This window comes from Gossypium arboreum, chromosome 6 (assembly GCF_025698485.1).
Source record: "Gossypium arboreum isolate Shixiya-1 chromosome 6, ASM2569848v2, whole genome shotgun sequence".
NCBI lineage: Eukaryota > Viridiplantae > Streptophyta > Magnoliopsida > Malvales > Malvaceae > Gossypium > Gossypium arboreum.
Genome location: NC_069075.1, coordinates 9,789,598 through 9,810,576, shown reverse-complemented (window position 1 = coordinate 9,810,576; position 20,979 = coordinate 9,789,598). Strand labels below are relative to the sequence as shown.

The window sequence follows — 20,979 nt, the reverse complement described above, 5'->3', positions numbered from 1 at the left end:
GAAGAAGCCCAACAGTGTCTACTCCATTATCTGCATCGATTTGCCTCCATCCATTAGGGCTTAAATTTAAAAGACAATACTGAAACACATTTCTCATGGTCAACACTTTTTCTAAATCTAACATGTTGTCCAGGCAAAGCCTGTAATATTGTGCCCAACCTACTTTTGTTATAATGTCTCGTCTTCTCGAGCACATGCCCTTATTAGGAAGTGACCACTGTGCTAGGAAATCAAAACCACCATTAAGCTTATACTTCATCCATATGTATTTGTAGCGATTAAGGCGAAGATTAGAACACCTATTCATAATAATAAGCTTCATGTCTTCACATGGTGTGAAATAAAATAAGCATATTGAACCCCCTCGATTGTAGGCCTTTAGTTGATATAACCTTTGAAAGACGACGATTAATGACATTTCATCACACCAATCACATTCAATGAAGAATGCTACGACTAACCACCAAGAGAAGCCAGACAGTTGGTCGAGAGCTATATTGTAGTCCTCCAGAAGATGACAAAAGAAAGGATGGAGTGGTAAATGAAACCCCACTTCTAGCACATGTAGAAGGAGTAAAAAACTACCATTACTGGTGTCGCTCAGGTGATGTGGACCATCAGAAATCAAAAAATCGTAAGCAAAATTTAGAACTTGAATTCCTCGAACAGATAGGACTCGGTTCCTTTCTTCTATCTTTGTTGTACAAAGGTAAGCCTTAGCTTCCACAATATTTCTTACTTCATAGTGTCCGAGGAATTATCTGAAATTATACGGCTACTACCTCGAATTTTAGCCATAGTTTACTGGTGAAACTAGAAAGAGAAATTAAAAATAAAATGGGAGCTTTATGGGAATTTTAGAGAGATTACCTCTCAAACTATCTTTCTCGGCAACAGTTCTTCTTAAAATTTTTTAATTCAATTAATGTGATTTTTAGGGAGTTGTTCAATTGCAATCAATTGCAATCAATTGCAAACAGATGTATTCTTTCTATACACATGGTGAATCGTATGTCGCACGATAAAGCGTACAACGTACTTAGTAAGCTTTTTCTTACGTTACTTCTAGCCTCATTGAATCAGATTCCAAGAAAAGTCACTTTGTAACTCTTCTTCAAACTAAATAGAGGGCAAATTGTTATGATACTTGATATTATCGGCCCACAACCCGAATGGGTCTGGGTCGGATCCTACATAGTCCACATGTTGATCTCGCATACCGAGTTTGCATATTATTCTCGCGGATCAAGCTGGACTGACATTAAGTGTTCACAAGAAGGGTACCCACACATTCATGCAAACACACACCCTTACGAACACACGTGCGAAACACGCAGGAACGCGCATAGATCGCATCGCCACGTATTAAGTCTAGAATAGGATATGTGGCGACATGCATGGAAACCTACCTACGACGTCTAATCCATAAATAATAACCGTATCATATAAATAGAGAATCCAGCCCATTTTAAGAGGAAACACCAAAAACACTTTTAAGTATCCAATTCTTCCAACATTACATATCTGAAATTCATTTATCAACAACTGTTTTGAGAATACTTTCTTTTACCCCTGCCTATATTTTATCCGTAAAAGACAACAAAATAAAGAATGCACTCTAATACAAAAAAAATGCGAAAAAGACCCAATAAACACGTCATGACTGATTTCCTGTTATAAGGCTATATATGTTAGAAGAAATGGCGATTGTGCTTGTCACTACAGCCAGAACAATCATGACTGCTGCCAAAATCCGATCCCTCGCCGTCGATATGCCCCAAGCATCCCTATAAACGAAAACAAATTAAAACCATATCTATGCATGTATCTATGTAATGTAAGTGCTTAAGTTGAGAGACTACCTAAGAGCAATGGCTCCCGGGAAGATAAACGCGAGGCTGACCGCAGAGGTCGATCCCATGAATTGAAAGAAGTACCATATGTTAGGAATGGCTATGGCTGCCAAGTAACAAAAGGCTAAAATAACAAGTGTGAGGGACCAAAATCTGGTGTTATCTTTTGCAAGAAGAGTCTTGTTTGGAAAAAGAAATTCATCTATGTTGGCTCTTAACGAGAAGTTCAAAAGAGGGAACACTAGCATGAGGTGAAGTGCATAGCTCAATCGAACAATGTCGTTGAGTAAAGAACCAATTGTTGAACCGGAATTTTGATCGAAGTTTACGAGTATATCTGCCATGATTGAATCACCAAACAGAAGGTATCCGAACAGTCCGATAGTGAAGTAGATGGCAGCACATAAAACCATTGAAACTCGGACTGCTGATATCATGTCGGAAGGTTTATCCATCTCAAAACCAATTGGATGAACTGCAATCGTTCATTAAAAATGAGAAAATTTGTGACAAAGTTAACTTCTGTAGGAGGCTAAAGTGTTCTCACCATTGAAATGAAACGTGAAAGCTGTGACAATTACAGGGACAGCAGTGAAGAGATCAAAGAAGGCAGCTTTGTTGTCCAATTCGGGTACCATTCTCGGACTATTCGTTTTCCCTTCTAAGAGTGCCATAATTGCCATAACTGAACTTATACCAACAAATACCACAGCTAGAAAAACTGATATTGCAGAACTGTACCTCAATGATTCTGCAAAAATAACTAAAGTTTATTTGGCTGCTAAGAAGATTACAAAGATTACAAAATGGCTTTTGGAGCTGATGAGGGAGAATCGGTTCCTTGTTAGGAGAATTCTTTGAAGTATCGACATTAACCCAGACCTCAAACAGTTGATATTATTCTTGAGGAGCCTATGCTCAATTTTAGACTTGAATTTTTTTTTTTCTCTACTTCGAGGAAAGTCTTAACGAGTTCACGGAGTTTATACAGGAACACTTAGATCTAGCAAGGATATGTTTTTTATTATTTTGATTTTATTGGGTTTGAACCCAAACCCGTAAACGATCTTAAAGGAAAAGAACACCACCCAAAATGATGATTAAAACATTTCATGGGTGGACTTAGGCACTGCCACCTAAATTTTGTGAACCCATTTAGGTAAAGAGATAAAAATTCGGGATAGACACTTTTGATTGAGATCTGGGTCGGCATCTCAGAAAAAGATATTTTAAAGACTTTTCCCCGTTCCTGGATAGGAGCGTACTGACCTACACGCTTGAACACAACCAATGGAAGCAGAACGAAGATGAGGGTGAAGAGGAGGGCGAAAGCCCGCGTGTTCCACCAGTGAATGCCAAACCATTGTTGCAAAACACCCAAATGAACTGATCCTTCAGGGTGATTTCCTGACAGAACATCACCTGAGGGACAAAAGAAAAAACCTTAGTTAAACTTAGAACATGTTCTATATCAGTTCAAGAACATAGTAAATCCAGTACTTACTTACCTATAATAATCAAATAAATGATGAGGCAGCCAAGATTAGTGATCATCACACATATTTGGACAAGGATGGATCCAACCCTCCCAAACGATTCCCTCATAACACCAGCATACGTAGTTGTGTCCCCAGCATGTGTGTATCTCATCAAAAATTCAACTGATATATCCGCTAACCAAGCTATAACCACAATCATCACAAATGCTGGAACTACACCTAACACCTTGATTGTTGCAGGGATTGACATTATTCCAGCACCGATGATGCTTGTGGACACATTAAACACCGCGCCAGATACCGATGGAGGCTTTGCTGGTGCCGATTTGCTGCTTCCTGGAAGCAATGGCTCTTTTACTCCGGCAGCCGGCGACATTTTTTTCCCGGCTAGAGGAAGTGCAATAATTTATGTTGTCTTCTTATGCATAATTATACATTGAATGCGTTCATATATATAGATGACAATGCAGGTTTTAGTCCAAAGACGTAAATATCATCAGTCGACAGAGAGATGTGATTAGTTGAAGGTACTCCGAAAGAGGGTGCGTTTTGGAATTAATTAAATTACTGGGAAAAAGTCATTAATAATAAGGGGACAGGTTGGGGTGGGGTATTGCTGTCGTGGACATATCACATGTTTTAAATGGACACGAAAATGAACCTGGACTTAAAATCAGGAGATGGGGAATGTGTTGACGAAAATGTAATAGATTTACAATTGGAATATCAACATTGCAATTTTCTTTTTATATAATACCATCATTGCAATGTTAGGAAGGTCATGAATGTGAAATAAAAAGGGTCAATGGAGAGTTAAAAAGGGTATGCAATTGCATGATAACAATGTGCTGTTTAATGAAGGCAGCCCACAAAGAAAACGTTTTTCCCTGTAATCTTTTGGTTCCATTTACACTGAATCCACCACTTCTTTTCAGTCTTTTGTCATTTTTATATTTAATTTTTATTTATTCTTTTTCAATTTTTAAACAACATAAAAAAGTTAATCTCTTTTACCAACAAAATATTATTACATAGCAGTTTTTAAGAAATATATAATATTTTTATTAAAATTATAAAAATAAAATAAATTTTAAAATATATAATCTAAAATATATATTTTAAAATTTTATAAATATAGAAAAATTAAATATATAAATATATATATAAACTCTAAAATGTATATGAAATAATTAAATATATAAAAATTCAGGAAAAAATCTAAATCATATATATAATTATTTTTAATACTTTTAAATAAATAAAATTTAAAATCTTAAGTAAAATTTGAAGGGATTAGATAAATTTTAAAATTTTTATTTAAACTTTGTAGGTAAAAAATAAAATTATATGAAATATTCATAAATATAAATAATATTATCATAAATATAAATATTATTTAATTATCATAAAGATAAAAATGGTTTACTTAACATTTAAATTTAATTTTGTTTAAAATTTTATTTTTAATTATTCCATTATATTTGAAAATTATCATAAAATATGTTTTATTTAATTTAAATTTAAATTTAAATTTAAGATAACTAAATATATAAATTTTAAAAATATATATATAAATATCCATATATATTGTATAAAATTATTTTTTATAATAAAGCATATACCGAAATATGGAAACTAAAGTTTACAATGTCTAATAGTGGTTGGATTCTCTCCATCCTTCTGTATTTCAGCCAAAAGCTCTGCGACCATTAAACCTAAGTTTTGCTCCATAGCCAACTTGGCTAACCTATCCCCTACAATATTCCCCTCCTAGTAGGTGCGAACCACTTTGATTTGCCATTCAAGTTTCAGCAACAAGCCAAAGAGGTTTTTTTACTAAAATAAATTAAAAAAAAATTTATTTACCAAAATAAGTTGTCAGTCTGATTATTTATTAAAATGAGGTGTTTTTTACATTCGTGCTTATCTAACAGGCGTAAATAATTATTTTATATTAAAAAAATATTTTTTTTTTGTTTTTTAAATAAAATATTATTTTTTTTATTTTCGGAACGATGTCGCGCCTATTTAAGAGGCGCGACTAATCGAGCCTTTCTCTGAGGCTCAAATGATGGGGCTCACATTTTTCATGTGTTATTAAAATACATATTTTATCCGGATGAAATATGTATTAGCAGATTCACTAATATGATTATATATATATATATATATATATATATTTACGCATGTATCACATTACAAAAATAAAATTTTAATACTTATACGTAATAAAACATGTATCTCATTACAATAATAGTTATTTTTCAAATAACATATTGTTTTATAATTTTATTTCTTATTTAATATTTTAATTTAATTTTAATAATGTATACTTTACGGATGAAGTATGTATTAGCAGATTCACTAATATGATTATATATATATATATATATATATATATATTCTGAATGTATCACATTACAAAATAAAATTTAAATACTTATACCTAATAAAACCAGTATTAAAAGCAACTTTATAATATTACCAACTTTCATCGACTATATAATCCACAAGTTTGCCTTAAATGTTAATGTCCACATCTTTCATGTGTTATTAAAATGCATACTTTATCCAGATAAAGCATGTATTAGCAGCTGGTAATATTTAAGGCAAACTTGTGGATTATATAGTCTATGAAAGTTGGTAATATTATAAAGTTGTTTCTAATACTCGGTTTTATTAGGTATAAGTATTTAAAATTTTGTCTTTGTAATGTGATACATGCGTATATATATATATATAATCATATTAGTGATTCTCGCTAATACATACTTATCCGTAAAGTAGGCATTATTAAAATTAAATTAAATTATTAAATAAGAAATAAAATTATAAAACAATATGTTATTTGAAAAATAACTATTATTGTAATGAGATACATATGTAATATATATATATATATATATATATATAATCATATTAGTGAATCTGCTAATACACACTTCATCTAGGTAAAGTATGCATTATTAAAATTAAATTAAAATATTAAATAAGAAATGAAATTATAAAATAATATGTTATTTGGAAAATAACTATTATTGTAATGAGATACACGTTTTATTAGGTATAAGTATTTAAATTTTTGTTTTTGTAATGTGATATATGTGTAAATATATATATATAATCATATTAGTGAATCTGCTAATACATACTTTATCCGGATAAAGTATGTATTTTAATAACACATGAAAAATATGGACCCCACCATTTGCGCCTCAAAGAAAGGCTCGATTAGTCGCGCCTCTCTGGTAGGCGCAATTACTGTTTTAAAAATAAAAAAATAATATTTTATTTAAAAAAACAAAACAAAAAAAATTTAATATAAAATAATCATTCGTGCCTGTCAGATAGGCGCGAATAAAAAAAACACCCTATTTTAATAAATAATCGGGCTGACAACCTATTTTAGTAAATAATTTTTTTTTTAAATTTACTTTAGTAAAAAACCCAGCTAAAGAACTAGCAGGTGGACAACCAGAGGTAATCTTAAGCATTTGGACATATGTTATTTAATGCACTTTCAACCTTTTTTTTATTTTAATTAATACAAACTATCAATTGGTTTTTTTATAAAATTAACTCAAAAATTTTAATTAATTATCAAAATGACCCATTTTGAATTAAATATAAAAATGACTTGAAATCTACAGTAAAAGTTGATGGAGCCAAATGATTTGGCGCCACCAACATGCCACGTCAGCATCCATAAAAAAATTAATTTTTTTGTGGAGCCATATAAAATAACGCCATCTATATAAATGTCATGAAAATACTATAAGTCCTAAAAATATAAGGGACTTCAAAATAAATTTATCATTTTCTGGTAGAGCCAATTAATTTGGTACACCAGGTTCCCCTGACACCATCACTTTCTTTTTTCTTTTTCTTTTTTTTACTTTTTTGGTTTCCTCCCTTTTTTTTAAAATTTTGTTTTTATCTTTATTTTATTTTATTTTATTTTATTTTACTTATTTTGCTTATTTTTATTATTAATTTTAAAAATTTAAAATGTATATTTGAAATATTTTATAATATATATTTTTAAATTTTAAATATATATATATATTTGAAATTATTTTTAAAAATTAAATATATATTATTAATAAAATTTATATTTAAAATATATATTTAATATTAAATTTTTAAAATATATATATTAAAATTTAAATTTAAAATATATATTTAATATTTAAAAATAATATTCAAAAATAATATTCAAAATTTAAAAAATAATTTCAAATATATATATTTAAAATTTAAAATATATATTATAAAATATTTCAAATATATATTTCAAATTTTTTAAATTAATAATAAATAAATAAATAAAATAGAGTTAAAAACAAAACTTAAAAACAAACGGACGAAAGTAAAAAAGTAAAAAAAAAAAAGTGACAAGTGGTGTTAGGGAAATCAAATTAATTGGCTCCACCAGAGAATGATAAATTTATTTTGAAGTCACTTATATTTCCAGAACTTGTAGTATTTATATGGTATTTATATAGGTGGCGCCATTCTACATGGGCTCCACAAAAAAATTATTTTTTTTTTCATGGATGCTGACGTGGCATGTTGGTGGTGCCAAATTATTTGGCTCCACCAACTTTTATCAGAAATTCAGTCATTTTTATTTAATTAAAAAAATAAATCATCTTAATAATTAATTAATTTTTTTGATATTTTTATAAAAAACCCCTATCAATCCGTACATAATATTGGAAAAAACTAGTGTGTACACACTTTCTGTTTATATATAGTCTGAAAAGGATTTTCATATTTAATTTTAACAGTGATAAATAAAGATAAGTTGAATATCGTGAATCAGAAGCGAAGTCAGGGAGACTGGCATGGGCCCCGGCCCCCCTAAAATATAAATTTATTCTTTTGGCCCTTAAAATTTTTTAAAAATTTTAAATTAGTAAAGATAAATTTATACTTTAACCTCTTAAAATTATAAAAATGATTTAATCATTTATAAATTATAAAGATATAAACTATATTAAAATTTTATCCGACTCCTTAAATATTTATTCTGGTTTCGCCCTTGTCTTGAATAGAAAGGATAAAAATAAATAAATGATATGATTAATTGGAGACTTTTTTTTGTGAAGTCGGTTGAAAATTAATACTTTTAGAATTTATTGATTAGTTAATTAAGAAGAAAAAAAATGATAATATTAAAGAAAATTTTAATGTCAAACCATCTTTTCTATGACAAGATGTGTTCTTATCATAATGGGGTATTAGGAGGAGGCATCAATGATGATGTTTTGTTTTTCCTTTTTCTTTTTGCTCAGCTCAACATAATGATCTTTATGATAGTTTCACACAAGGATAACATATGCAGATATGCTGATCAGATGATGATATGACAAAATCTGCTTTAAAGGCAATTAATCGATATGATTTTTGCCTTCCAATTAACTACCCCACGGTCCACAAGTTGGTAGCTATGGCTATCATGCTTGTCAAAATAGCCATGATTATCACCAATATTGCCATCACCTTATCTTTTCTCCTCGATATGCCATGTACATCCCTGTCAAGATATTGAAATTTCTTTCAATTGCGAAACTGCTTTTAAGCAGAGGTATCAAAGTGGGTTTTTTAAATTGTTACCTGAGAACAATGGCTCCTGGGAAAATGAATGAGAGGCAAACAACAGTTGTTGATCCTAGGAACTGAAAGAAGTACCAAATATTCGGTATGACTATGGCGATTGTGTACGTAAGGGCGAGCAGTAGGCAAGTGAGGATCGTGAATCTCGACTTGTCTTTGGCTAGAACAGGCTTCTTTGCAAAGAGGAGTTCATCAATGTTAGTTCTCAATGAGAAATTAATCACGGGAAAGACCAGAGCTAGGTGCATTGCGTAGCTTAATCGAACCGTATTGTTTACGAGTTGACCGATTGCGGAATCCGAATTTTGATCGAAGTTCACTAGGATATCGGACATGATGGATTCCCCAAAGAGCATGTATCCAAAGAAACCAATAGAGAAGTAAATGGCTATGCAGATTGCTAGAGAAATCCTTACAGCATAGCTCATATCAGAAGGTCTGCTAAGTTCTGATCTTATGGGATGAACTGCATTCAAATTCTTAAGTCTTAGCCAAAAACACTAATCCAAAAAATTTGAGAAATGAAGTGCAAAGTGAGGTTCAATTACTGTTAACATGGAATCCAAAGCCGGTAACAAGGACTGGAACAGTAGTGAAAAGATCAAAGATAGAGACTTGATTGGCAAAATCTGGTAGTAGTCTCATGTTTTGAGTTTTCCCTTTCCAAAATGCATAAATTGCCATTGCTGAGCTTATGGCTATAAATACTACTGCAAGGAGAATGGATATTGCTGAACTGTGCCTCAATGAATCTGTCATTTAAGTGTAAAACTGAAGTTAAAAAAATAAATAATAAATACCAATTATCCAAGAAAATCAGGTGACTAACTCATATGTGGCAACAAGACCAATGGGAGCATAACAAAGAGCACAACAAAGAGTATAACATAAGCAGGAGAGTTCCACCATTGAATGCCAAACCATTCTTGTAAAACCCCCAAATGCAAGGTTCCTCCAGACTCATTTCCACACAGAACATCCCCTAGAAGAAAAAGTAGAGCTTCTTTATTATGGATTCAAATAACCCAGAAAAGGAAACATCAAATAGTACTTACCAATGATAATCAAGTAAATGATGAGACACCCAAGGTTAGTGACCATAACACAGATTTGAACTGCAAGGGAACCCAATGATCCAAACGATTCTGCCATTAATCCAGCATAGGTTGTTGACTTGCCAGATTGAGTGTATCTCAGCAAGAATTCCACCGTGATATCAACCAAGACTGCAATCATGAACATGACAGCAAAGCCTGGAATGATGCCTAAAACCTTAACAGTGGCTGGAATCGACATGATTCCAGCTCCAACCATTGTGGTGCATATGTTAAACACCGCACCAGAAACTGATGCAAGGCCTCTTGGAGATTGATTTTCCAGAGAATCCGCATCAGCTAAAAGTGGAGTGAGGTCACTGCTACCAGTTTCAGTTTCCTTCATGTTGTATTTTTTGAAGGGTAGTTGGCTTCTGAGTAGTTTTCCCTGGAGAGTTACTGAAATAATTGAATCATTGCAGGGTATTCAGTCATCATCATATGCAATAAAATAATGAATAAAATTTGGTTGGTCTAAAAGGATAAGGATTTCTGACAAAGAAACAAATCCATTTTGTGTTTCTGTTTCTGTCTTCACGTGCTTACCACCGTTTCTTTTTGATGACTGAAGCATTTCATTGAAGGAACCCGATCACATCAAGGATGAATGCTGCCATTCTTCTTACATTAGTTAATCGAAGGAGTGGCAAAGTTTTAATCTTTGCAACCATGAAATTTTAATCTTAGATGAACTACAGTAGCATCTGTCTATTCGAAATGGTTAGATAAACATGATAAAAATTATATCGATTTAAGTTCAAATTTTCTTATTTGTGTATTTTTCTATTTTTTATGTAAAAGAAATGAAAAATGAAATAAAATAAAATAGTTTTAACTATTATTTAATTAATTGATGTTTAGTTAATTTGAAACATCAACTTAATATAAATAAAATATTTAATTTATTTTGTAAAATAATAATATTTAATAATTATTCAATTTTATATATAAAATATTTTTTTCATAAAATATCATAAAATATATTTACTTAAGTAGTAATTGACTGAATAACATTCTTATTTTAGTAAATTAACTTCAGGCGAAAGGTGGAATATTTTTAAACCTAAAAGTCCTCGACCTTGAGTCAATTCGATGAAAAATTTGAGTTTCAAGTTTAAGTCGAGTTAAATTTTACAATTTGAATAATTCGAATAACAAATTGGTCTCTGTCAATTTTAAAATGAACAAATTAATCTTCCTCTCAACAAAAATTATAAAAAGAATTCAAAATTTTAAAGTAATTTTAAAATTAAAAATATTTCTAAAAATTTCAAAAGCTATATTTCTAAAAAAATTAAAAACATTTAAAGAATATATAAAAAAATTAAAATTTTAAAATTTTATATAAAAAATTAAAATTTTAAATTTTTCTAAAATAATAATTTTGGGAGTTAAATAAGTTAATCAATTATTCAAGTTTATTATACTAAAGTATCTTAATTTTTTTCTTATTTTGTTTTGATTAAGTTTTCAAATATATGTTTTAAATTTATGTGCTCTAATATAGAATTAGTTATCTTGTAACAAAATTTTAATTTTATATGTTTAATTTTTAATTTAATTTGAATAATTTCACTCGATTCGATTTGACTCAAATTTCATTTTACTCAACTCGATTCAAAAAAGTTTCAAATCAAATTAAGATGATAAAATAAGATTCATCCTAATACCCTTCTCCCTTTGCCATTAAAAAAGTAAAATAAAAACCTAACCCTAGAAATCCAAAAAAAACAAGTCCCAACTAGTAAAGGATTAAAAAGATATAATGAGAGCGGGATATCGAAGTGTTGACGCTTAGTTTTAGGTTTTTTTTTTTCAAAATTAACTCAAATAAATTGGTTATTTATGAAAATAACTTAGGCATAAAATTTTGTACGAAAATGGGTTGTTTTCTACAATGCATGATGGTGTCAGCCATCTCACCACCTACATTGTAATATCCCGAATTAGGGCCTAAACGGAATAGTGGTTTCCTGACCACAAATCCGAGATAGAAATAACTATTTTATAATTATTTTGATGTTTATGATATGATTGCATGATTGTGTGAAAATTTCGTGATGAAATCCTATGCCTAAAGTGCTTAAATTGAAATTAGGGACTAAATCGAATAATTTGTAAAACTTGCATTCTAGGAGTTTTTAGTATGAAATTGCTTTGGAATATTAATGAGAAGGTATTAAATAGCAATTTGACCAATTTCTAAGTCTATGGACAAAAATTGGACATGGATGGAATTTTTGGAAAGTTTAGTAGGAAGGGCATTTTGGTCATTTAGTTATTAAAATGAATTAAAAACAAAATTAAAAGCCAATTTTTGTCCATTTTCTTCATTAGGCCGAAATTTCAAGGGTTCTCCATAGCTAGGACTTGTTTCAAGCTTCCAAGCTCCATAGTAAGTGATTCCAAGCCCCGTTTTTAATGTTCTTTACGTTTTTGGAATCCCGGTAGCTCGATTAAGTTTATGCTAGCAATAATTCAACCTAGGGTTCATATTTGGAAAAATACCCATAGGTGAAATTTGTGTATTTTGGTGTTTTATGATAGAATATGAGGTTTTAAATTATGTTAGACAACTTGTACTACTCGGTTTTAAGTAAAAATGAGTAAAAGGGTTTAATCGGTAAAAATACCTAATAGTCATAAGTGCATGTTAGAGTGTGAATTTGATGTTGCTATAGAAGGGAAAAAATGATCAGCATGTCATAAAACATAAGAATAAGGGATGAAATTTAATTCCCGAGCCTAGGGGCAAAAGTGTAATTATGCAAAAGTTTAGGGGCAAAAATATAATTTTGCAAAAGTTCGCATTAAAGACTGTTTTGATGAATGTATGTATTAAATAAGATTAATTTGGCATTATAGAATAAGAGAAATGAGATTCAAGTCGCGATCAAGGGAAAAACAAAGTTTACGAAGAATAGGCTCAATTGCTAATATTTTGTATCGAGGTAAGTTCATGTGTAAATGTAGTAACATAATTTTCATTTTAAGCAATTTAATGTTGTTTATATTATATGATGCTTATTATTATCATGAAATGTTATGTTTTGTGGTTATTGTTGAATAATATGTAATTATGTGAATTACTTGATAAGTATGAACTATCACTGAAGTATCGATTTCGATATTCCATGGAAGACGACAAAGATGTGTAATCGAGGAAAAAGCCCGTTTGAACTTTGGGAATAGATTAGAATACAAGTGACATGTCACTAGGAAATTTGAGTTCCGAACTCGTTGAGTTGAGTCCGAGTTCGTGAGATGTAACTAGGCATCCGAACTAGTTGAGTTGAGTCTGAGCTCACTTATGGATGCGAATGCCCGAGCTCGTTGAGTTGAGTCCGAGTTCACTTATGGGCGGGTTACATGGTAGCTTGGCTACATAAGTTCCGCAGGCTATTGAGTTTGTCTAGCTGCGAGTATGACGCTTACGTTCATGAAATCCGCGTATTCGAATTATATTCCGATGTGTTCAACGGGTGAATCTTAAGTGAATGAGAAGAATGCCTAAAACGAAAGTGATATATTGGTAAGTGTGGTGAATGAGAAAATTTGACAGGTATGTGCTTAAATCCTCAGGTTAAGAACTTGGTATGATGAAATCGTAGAAAGATATTAAATGCAAATGAAACATGAATGTCTTGGTGTTGTTTATGCAAATGATGTTTTATGTGGAATTTCATAATTATGTTATTTGCTATTTGCATGTGAACTTACTAAGCATTTATGCTTACCCCCTTCTTTTCATTCATTGTAGTTGTTGACAAGCCAGCTTGAGAATCGGGATAGGTCGAAGACTCGTTCACACTATCCGAAGGCCTAAATTGGTAAAATGGCTTGTGTATTTTGAATGTGGCATGTATGGCAAAATACTCACTTTGTGTAAATGATTTTATGACATGGTTATGGTTTGGTAAAAAAAGGGTTTGTGAATGATTAGCCATTGGAATGGCCAATCTAAATCATATTTGATGCCATGTATGTTTAAAATGCAATTTAGTCCATGGAAATCTATAGTAAAGTGAAATTTGTTATAAAACAGAATATTGTTGTAGCAATAATGTGAATTTGAAAAATCATTAAAAATATTAGAAATTTAATTAAATGATGAATAAGTTAAGGAATCGAAGCTTAATGAGTCTATTTTCATATGGATTGAACAAAACAGGTATATGAATTATATTTTATGAAATATTTGAATTTTTGTGAAACAGGGCCAGAGTGATTTCTAGATCCCCTGTTCTGAATTTAAGAATTCACCATAAATTGTAAAAAAATAATTAGAAGTCATTATTTATATGTAAAGATTCCTTATTGAGTCTAGTTTTAAGAGAAACAAACAGCATAGTCATTGAAATTCTGTACAGAGAGAAATCTGATTCGTAATACACAGAGGTCAGAGAAGTTGAACCCTGAAATAGGGGAGAATTTAACTAATAAAATGTACTAATTTGCCTGACCAAAAATTCTAGAAAAAAATTATTAGATAGATACATGAATCTAGTTTCAGGAAAAATTTACGGAATTTCATTTCGAGTTTCAGAACTCGAGATATGAATTTTTAAGCGACTATAACGCAGATTGCCAGCTTGTCTGAAAGTTTTAAAAATAAATTGTTTGAGCTGTATAAGTAATAAATTAAGTCCTTTAACACCTCGTATTCGACTCCGGCGACGGTCTCGGGTATGGGGCATTACATACATCATCCTCTACCATCCCATAATGATTGCCCAATGATTGCCTGATCTATAAAAAATAATTTTTTTTGTGCCGACACTGTGTTCACCGACACCGATATGTAATTTTTTCAAACACACTTTAAAAATATTGGTATTTCAAGATTTTAAAAAATAATATTTTAATAGGTGTTGACGTTCACGTTGCCGACACTGATTCAAATTTTTAAAAAAAATTATTTTTTTTCTTTTTGAGTGTCGACGTTCACGTTGTTGGCATTAGTTCAAATTTAAAGAAAAATAATTTTTTGCTTTGTCTAATGCCAATGTTCTTGTTGCTAGCGCCAATATGGTTTTTGAAAAAAAAATTTGACAACATGCTCTAATTATTATGATTGGTGACCGTTTTTAAAAAAGCCAAAAACATTTTATCGTTAACAGAAGACTGCGGCGTTGTCATATTTATTGGAGCTAATTGCACCTCCTCCACTACTAGTGTCTTCTTCATCTGCTTATTGCTATCACCACACAGCGCTTTCCGCCGCCTGCTTCTTGTTCTTAAAGCGACCGACATCGAATTATTCAACAGTGTGTCTTGATTCGAAAAAGCTAAAGAAAAATGAAAAAAAGAGAGGAAGAGAAGGTGACAAGGAAAATGCATGAGTAAGAAAACTATAGATATGGAAAATATAACAATTAATGATAAGAGTAACAAGATTAATTAATTATAAAATAAATAAGAGGCCAACACAACAGGATCAAACAAAAAGGACAAATTATAAACAGAAATAAGATAGTAAAATAATTATTCTCAAAAGAAAAGAAATTGATAAATTTGACTTTCAATTTTATGGTTTCAATATACTTTACATAATATATAAAAAAATATTTTTATTCTCTAAAAATTTTGTATATAAGGATTAAAAAGTTGCAATTAAAACCCATTCTACCCCTTATACACATTTTTTCTAAGAATAAAAATATATTTTATATTGAGTAAAGTATATTTAAACCATTAAATTGAAAGTCAAATTTCATCGAGTTGATATTTACAGTTTAAAAATGACATTTATTGTTTAACATAATTATATTTTGAAAATTTTTTGTCCTTTTTTTTTCAAAACATTTATAGTGATTAATTCTCTATATTTTGTAAATCTATTAAGGGACCACTACAGCAAAACTAACTTTTAGCAGCGTTTTTTTAGGCCTTTATTGACGCTTAAAAGCGCCCACTAAAACTATTCGCAGTGTTTTTTCAAGCGCCGCAAAAAACGCCGCTATATTTATTTAAAAAAACGCCGCTAAAGGTCAGGACCTTTAGCGGCGCTTTCTCACAAACGGCACTAAAAGTCATAAAAATTAAAAAAAATAAAATATTATAAAATATTGTAAAAGTCCTGAAAAATATAAAAAAATTAAAATTCATTATCAAAATATTGAGAAGAAGAATAATCTATGATATAAATACATCCCGCCAAACAAAATACCGCACTTAAGGATGAATGAAAGACATTAATGATATATAAAATCATTGTTTCTAATGCATATGTAGAAATCAAGCCATGGTGTGCACCAAGGATCCGGCTCTCGTAATAGCACCAGGCCTTGATTAAAATAATACTGCGTTTGAAAAGATGATCTTTTCCAATTAGCTGGTCAACCTGAAAAACAAACAGTTCAAAAGAAGTCATGTGTTAATTAAACTTGTCACCCTTGATATTGCTATAGGAATTAATGCATGAAGAGTGATGGAGATGGGATTGGGGATTCCTCAAGGCTGCAGCAGTAAATTTAAGCAACAGTGTGGGAAAAGGTGAAATGAGAGATTTTAGACTAAATCCAAAGCATTAATTTCTATTAAATGAAAACAAACAAATAAATATAATTGTTAAAGAAACATTAATTTCTCTTAAATCCGGTAAAATCTTAAAGGATTTAGAAATGAATGAAATATAAGGGGGAAAAGAAAGAGGAAAAGCTAAAATTCACTCTGTCGGTTACTAGTGATATGGAAGACAAAAAGGATAAAATGCCACATACCAAACGAAGATCATAAAACTACTTAGAATTTAATGCCAGAAAATGAAACAATGTACCATTTAGAATTATACTTTTGAATCATCTTTTGCATCAAGTGAATTATATGAATTATGATTACCACATCCACAATGTTTGGAATGGAAACATATTCTAAACATATCAATGTTGGATAGGATTAGATGATACCTTCTCCAGAAAGCAAAGTGCAGATAGACCAGCCGTTTGATTGAAAGAGATGTCCACCGGTATGTCATTCACAGTGCATTTCACTATTTTAACCTGAAATCAAATTCCAAAATAACCGAAATGAGCTCAAGATGATTTTAAGCTATATTTGCTGCTTACGTACATATACTAATATGCAATAAATACCATTTAACTGGACGGGAGCAACGACAAAGATGCAGCTGAAAATTTAATATCAGCATAATAGCACAAATAGAAGTTGTTGCCAAGTGTCCAACATCATATGACTTATGTGGTTTTATTCAATATCAGTTAAGCGCCTAGTCGTTTGCTACCCTAATTTCCGTTATCTACATTACAGGAACGTCTTTTAAATTTTTACACGTGACAGAAAGTTATAAAGGGTGCTACCTTAATCGATTAGCATTGGGATGCAGTTTCGATGCTATGTCCAATAAAAGCAAAGTTAAGGAAAGAAATAAATCAGATGAAAAACACAATCCTTTAGATGTACTTGATGACAGCTGCCATTATCTAGTTCATACACATGAAACGATATCAAGCTCATAAATGGAATATACTACATAAGTTTTAGATCCAAGGCATGGGGTCATCTCTTACGTTAACTTGCTAACCTATGACGAGCAATCCTACATATCTCATTCTTAAATTTCTCATACCTCTGGGCATCTTTCAAACTTGGAAGCAACTAAACAGCCATGGGACAGAAAAGAAAAATGATAAGTTCCAAATTCAAGAAAGATGCAAAGTAACAAAGTGGAAGTTAACTATATATTTAATTGAATTACAAGGTATCACAAAAAAAAAAAAGAATAGAATCAATCAGAAAGAGTTATACCTGTGCACGAATATATTGAACATCCTGTACTAGAACCTCAGAGTTCTGCTGGTTATCTTGTAAGATACTGCAGATATATCTTGCCAAATTTTCCTCCATATTTTGATGACTAAGAGCAGTCAAATCAATATCTCCATCAGGAAGGAAGGTTTTCAACGGAACTAGGCCAAATGGAAACACCTGAAAGTGTGTGGGACGGTAAAAGAACTGCAATGGAATGAAAAATGTATAGGTATATAATTACTGAAACGAACTGACCTTGACCACTCTAATGATTATTTTCTTTTGAACCTATAGAAGTTTCTATGGCTCATACCTTGAATTTTATCAATACCACTTGAGCTCGGCCAAGTGACGGGAGTCAACTGCTTTAACACCCAAAGTTATAGTGGTTATGCATTTCCTTTACCTTTTGCCACGTCTTTATTAGATTTTTATAGGAATATGCACCTTTCTTCACTTAGATTTGTACTTTTCTATTTACACCTCAAGCCATACAAGGTCATGGTGCCTTTGGAGCAACTTATACATTTATCAGGGCTGATAAAAAGCTTGCACATATGTGTATGCCTTTAATCCAAATGTGCTTCACAAATGATACTAAAAGGACTGGCTATTAGGTTCTAGAACTGATGCCAAATTGTGTTAAAAGTTAAAGAAACAAATAGCTATATGACTATGCTCACAAGCAGAGTATATAAATGCTCAGTGCTCCTGCATATGAAAACCCAGCAGAGTATATTTGCCTATCTTTCATTCCTCCACGGCCTCTTCAAAAGTGAATAGTGTTGCCTTCGTGACAAAAAAGGAAGGATAAAAAGACATAGTTAAACCATGATTTTTTCAAGTAACAAGTGAATAGTGTTGCCTTCTATCCAATCAAATACAATTTTATCACAGTAATTTCTTTCTTCACAAAGAGTTAGCAGATTTCAACTTTAAGCAGCAAAACACCACTAATGCAACATCCACATCTCAATTTCATGCATCAAGAAATCAAGGAGCGTGTAATGTGTAAATCATGCATCCGACATGCCAAAACAACATCAAAGAAAACCCGATGATTTTCCAAAATCAATGTGCACAAACATGTACTGAGAGCAATGTTATATTTATTATATATATTTTCCTCCATTTTTGTTAATTTGAATCTGAGGCATTTAACCAGACCGCCAGTTCCGAGTAGCACCTATCCATTCCAAATCAAAGCAGTTCTCAATAGACCTTAAATTTAACTTATCTTCGTCAAGCACATTATTTCTACCTACGATCTAAAGTATGAAGGTGTAAAGAAATATCACTTACAAGTCCAGACTTCTAATTCTCAATTAAAACCGTAAATCTTTCCAGCTGTACGGAAATTAAAAGTGACCAACCCTAAATCTATGAACAATGGAATAAAAAAAGAACATTACTTTCTTTCCTGAAAAATTAAAATCAGAGATCATGGGAAACTAAAATTAAGAAGAAAAAAGACCATAAAACATTCTTAGTCGGACAACTTAGAATTAAATATATTAAATAGTTATTGATCTTCCTTGTTTCTTTTAAATTCTTTTCTCTCATCCCTTAAACATACTCATCAATTATCCCAAAATTAAACGATAGAAAAACCCTAAAGCAGGAACCCTTAAGTTCCCGATCATGTAATGGAGCAAAAATATAGATAAATCAACCGCCATTTTCAAGTCGGAAGCGACAGTGTGAAACCTTCTTTCAGTGGACAGTTGCTTAAATTTCAAAAAAGATTTAAGCATCGTTACAGACCGAAACAAGAACATTGACGAAGCAAATAAATAAATTTAAAAAAGAAGAAGAAAGACTAACCTCAAGCGCTTTCGGACGGTGGAGCAAGAGCAAGAGAGCAAGAGTTTTATTTTGGGGAAAACTTGGGAGAAGGGCAAGCCACTGACTTTACGCAGCGGTAAAGGTGGGCTGGGCCATGTTTCGGGTCTTAATTAGGTATGTCCATATCATTTCAGCCATGATCATTCTCTCTGGTCCATCATTAAAATTGATTAGGCATAATTTAAACTATAATCGATTAGGGTTTAAATTAGCCATAACGACATTAATAACACATGAGAAAGAGAAGAAACTTTCAGTGTTGGTACTACGCAGTTGCAGACATTGAAACCTCAGTGAATATAACAATGGCAGTAAAGTACAAAACACTCATAGAATGGATATGAAAACGAAAGACATACCCTTTTCGTCATGGGCCATGAAACATCAGTAAAACACCATAACCTACAGCAAACGTGATGGAGAGAAAAGAGCACTTCACCACTGAAAAGGTAGTTTAACCGGAAATTCAACGAATCACCGTTCATCCACCGACACAATCAACATTTGGCTCCTCCGAATATAACAGGTACTGATCCTATGGCTACCGTAGGAGAGAACCGAACACTCGGAAAAATTCCAAGAATGAAACACTTATGAACCTTAAGAAAATCTCATATAGAAACAGCTTAAAGGAATGAAATAGCAGAAATAACGTAACATAAAATCCTACAAAGGAAATTGACAAACAGAAAAGAATGAAAAATAAAAGAAAAAGGAAAACATTTTGAATCGTTGTGTAGAGTTGGAGGGATGTCAAATTTTGGGAGGATTAGAGGCGGGATCTGTAAAATCAATTGAAACGGTGCGTGGTGGAAACAATTGAAACGGTGAGTTTTGAATTAGTAATTCATCAACAGTTTATGTATTTTAGCTTCGAAAACTTTGAAAGGCCATAACTTTTCGCTCGGTTGTCCGATTGAGACGATTTTTTTTTTTGATTTCGAATAACTTTTTGAGATCTACGCGCTGAAAAACTGCTGAAAGTGGTTTGCCACACTTTTTGTCGAAAAAGATTCTTTTTTCCTCTAAATTTTGATATTTTTGGTTTAAAATTCAAATTTAAAACATTCAAATCATTATTTTCCTTACTTATTTGAAGTAAACACCGGATTTTTTTTACAGAATTATTGTATTATTTTTTTAATTTGACACGTGTATGGAATAGGTTCGATAAATCATTAGACCGTAACGTAATATAATTAAGATAATAATAATAATACTCCTAATAATAATTAGTTAATTTAGCTTAGTTGGCTAAGTTTGCTTGCTCTTTACCTTAGTACTTGGGTTCAAATCTCG

General features: G+C 31.2%; 3 protein-coding genes and 1 long non-coding RNA gene across 6 annotated transcripts; all 4 read right to left on the bottom strand.

Moving 5' to 3' along the window:
* Window positions 1–1,466: 1,466 nt before the first annotated feature.
* On the bottom strand, window positions 1,467–3,908 carry LOC108484382 (amino acid transporter AVT6C-like). The gene is made up of 5 exons (XM_017788153.2): window positions 3,362–3,908; window positions 3,123–3,275; window positions 2,401–2,604; window positions 1,863–2,328; window positions 1,467–1,787 (listed from the first exon to the last, which is right to left on the bottom strand). Exons 1-5 carry the CDS (start codon window positions 3,726–3,728, stop codon window positions 1,658–1,660), a joined length of 1,320 nt encoding a protein of 439 aa, XP_017643642.1. The 5' UTR covers window positions 3,729–3,908; the 3' UTR covers window positions 1,467–1,657.
* Window positions 3,909–8,501: 4,593 nt separating this feature from the next.
* LOC108485448 (amino acid transporter AVT6C-like) lies at window positions 8,502–10,782 on the bottom strand. 2 transcript variants are annotated; one of them, XM_053029454.1, is made up of 6 exons: window positions 10,612–10,782; window positions 10,027–10,464; window positions 9,801–9,974; window positions 9,520–9,723; window positions 8,972–9,437; window positions 8,502–8,891 (listed from the first exon to the last, which is right to left on the bottom strand). In XM_053029454.1, exons 1-6 carry the CDS (start codon window positions 10,637–10,639, stop codon window positions 8,777–8,779), a joined length of 1,425 nt encoding a protein of 474 aa, XP_052885414.1. In that variant the 5' UTR covers window positions 10,640–10,782; the 3' UTR covers window positions 8,502–8,776. The 2 variants fall into 2 exon arrangements, with proteins under 2 accessions (XP_052885414.1, XP_017644774.1); XM_017789285.2 differs by having other exon boundaries at window positions 9,801–9,953.
* Window positions 10,783–16,106: 5,324 nt separating this feature from the next.
* Window positions 16,107–18,024, bottom strand: LOC108486786 (uncharacterized). Its single transcript, XM_017791016.2, has 3 exons — window positions 17,833–18,024; window positions 16,974–17,066; window positions 16,107–16,408 (listed from the first exon to the last, which is right to left on the bottom strand). Exons 1-3 carry the CDS (start codon window positions 17,929–17,931, stop codon window positions 16,163–16,165), a joined length of 438 nt encoding a protein of 145 aa, XP_017646505.1. The 5' UTR covers window positions 17,932–18,024; the 3' UTR covers window positions 16,107–16,162.
* A 292-nt stretch (window positions 18,025–18,316) lies between these two features.
* Window positions 18,317–20,619, bottom strand: LOC128294196 (uncharacterized). 2 transcript variants are annotated; one of them, XR_008284500.1, is made up of 3 exons: window positions 20,040–20,529; window positions 19,660–19,829; window positions 18,317–18,624 (listed from the first exon to the last, which is right to left on the bottom strand). It is a non-coding gene; the product is annotated as an uncharacterized LOC128294196 (long non-coding RNA). The 2 variants fall into 2 exon arrangements; XR_008284499.1 differs by lacking the exon at window positions 18,317–18,624 and having other exon boundaries at window positions 19,374–19,829; window positions 20,040–20,619.
* Window positions 20,620–20,979: the final 360 nt, after the last annotated feature.

What these genes read in the sequence shown, in the direction of transcription:
- LOC108484382 (XM_017788153.2), bottom strand. Translation starts at nt 3,728, where the DNA reads ATGTCGCCGGCTGCCGGAGTAAAAGAGCCATTGCTTCCAGGAAGCAGC. An exon ending in CATTTATTTGATTATTATAG is followed by an intron (nt 3,276 to 3,361) that starts GTAAGTAAGTAC and finishes TTTGTCCCTCAG; the next exon opens with GTGATGTTCTGTCAGGAAAT. An exon ending in GGTTGTGTTCAAGCGTGTAG is followed by an intron (nt 2,605 to 3,122) that starts GTCAGTACGCTC and finishes TTATTTTTGCAG; the next exon opens with AATCATTGAGGTACAGTTCT.
- LOC108485448 (XM_053029454.1), bottom strand. Translation starts at nt 10,639, where the DNA reads ATGCTTCAGTCATCAAAAAGAAACGGTG. An exon ending in GTCATCAAAAAGAAACGGTG is followed by an intron (nt 10,465 to 10,611) that starts GTAAGCACGTGA and finishes CAATTATTTCAG; the next exon opens with TAACTCTCCAGGGAAAACTA. An exon ending in CCAGGAGCCATTGTTCTCAG is followed by an intron (nt 8,892 to 8,971) that starts GTAACAATTTAA and finishes ATATCTTGACAG; the next exon opens with GGATGTACATGGCATATCGA.
- LOC108486786 (XM_017791016.2), bottom strand. Translation starts at nt 17,931, where the DNA reads ATGGAGGAAAATTTGGCAAGATATATCTGCAGTATCTTACAAGATAAC. An exon ending in TTCAATATATTCGTGCACAG is followed by an intron (nt 17,067 to 17,832) that starts GTATAACTCTTT and finishes ATTTGATTTCAG; the next exon opens with GTTAAAATAGTGAAATGCAC. An exon ending in CACTTTGCTTTCTGGAGAAG is followed by an intron (nt 16,409 to 16,973) that starts GTATCATCTAAT and finishes TTTGTTTTTCAG; the next exon opens with GTTGACCAGCTAATTGGAAA.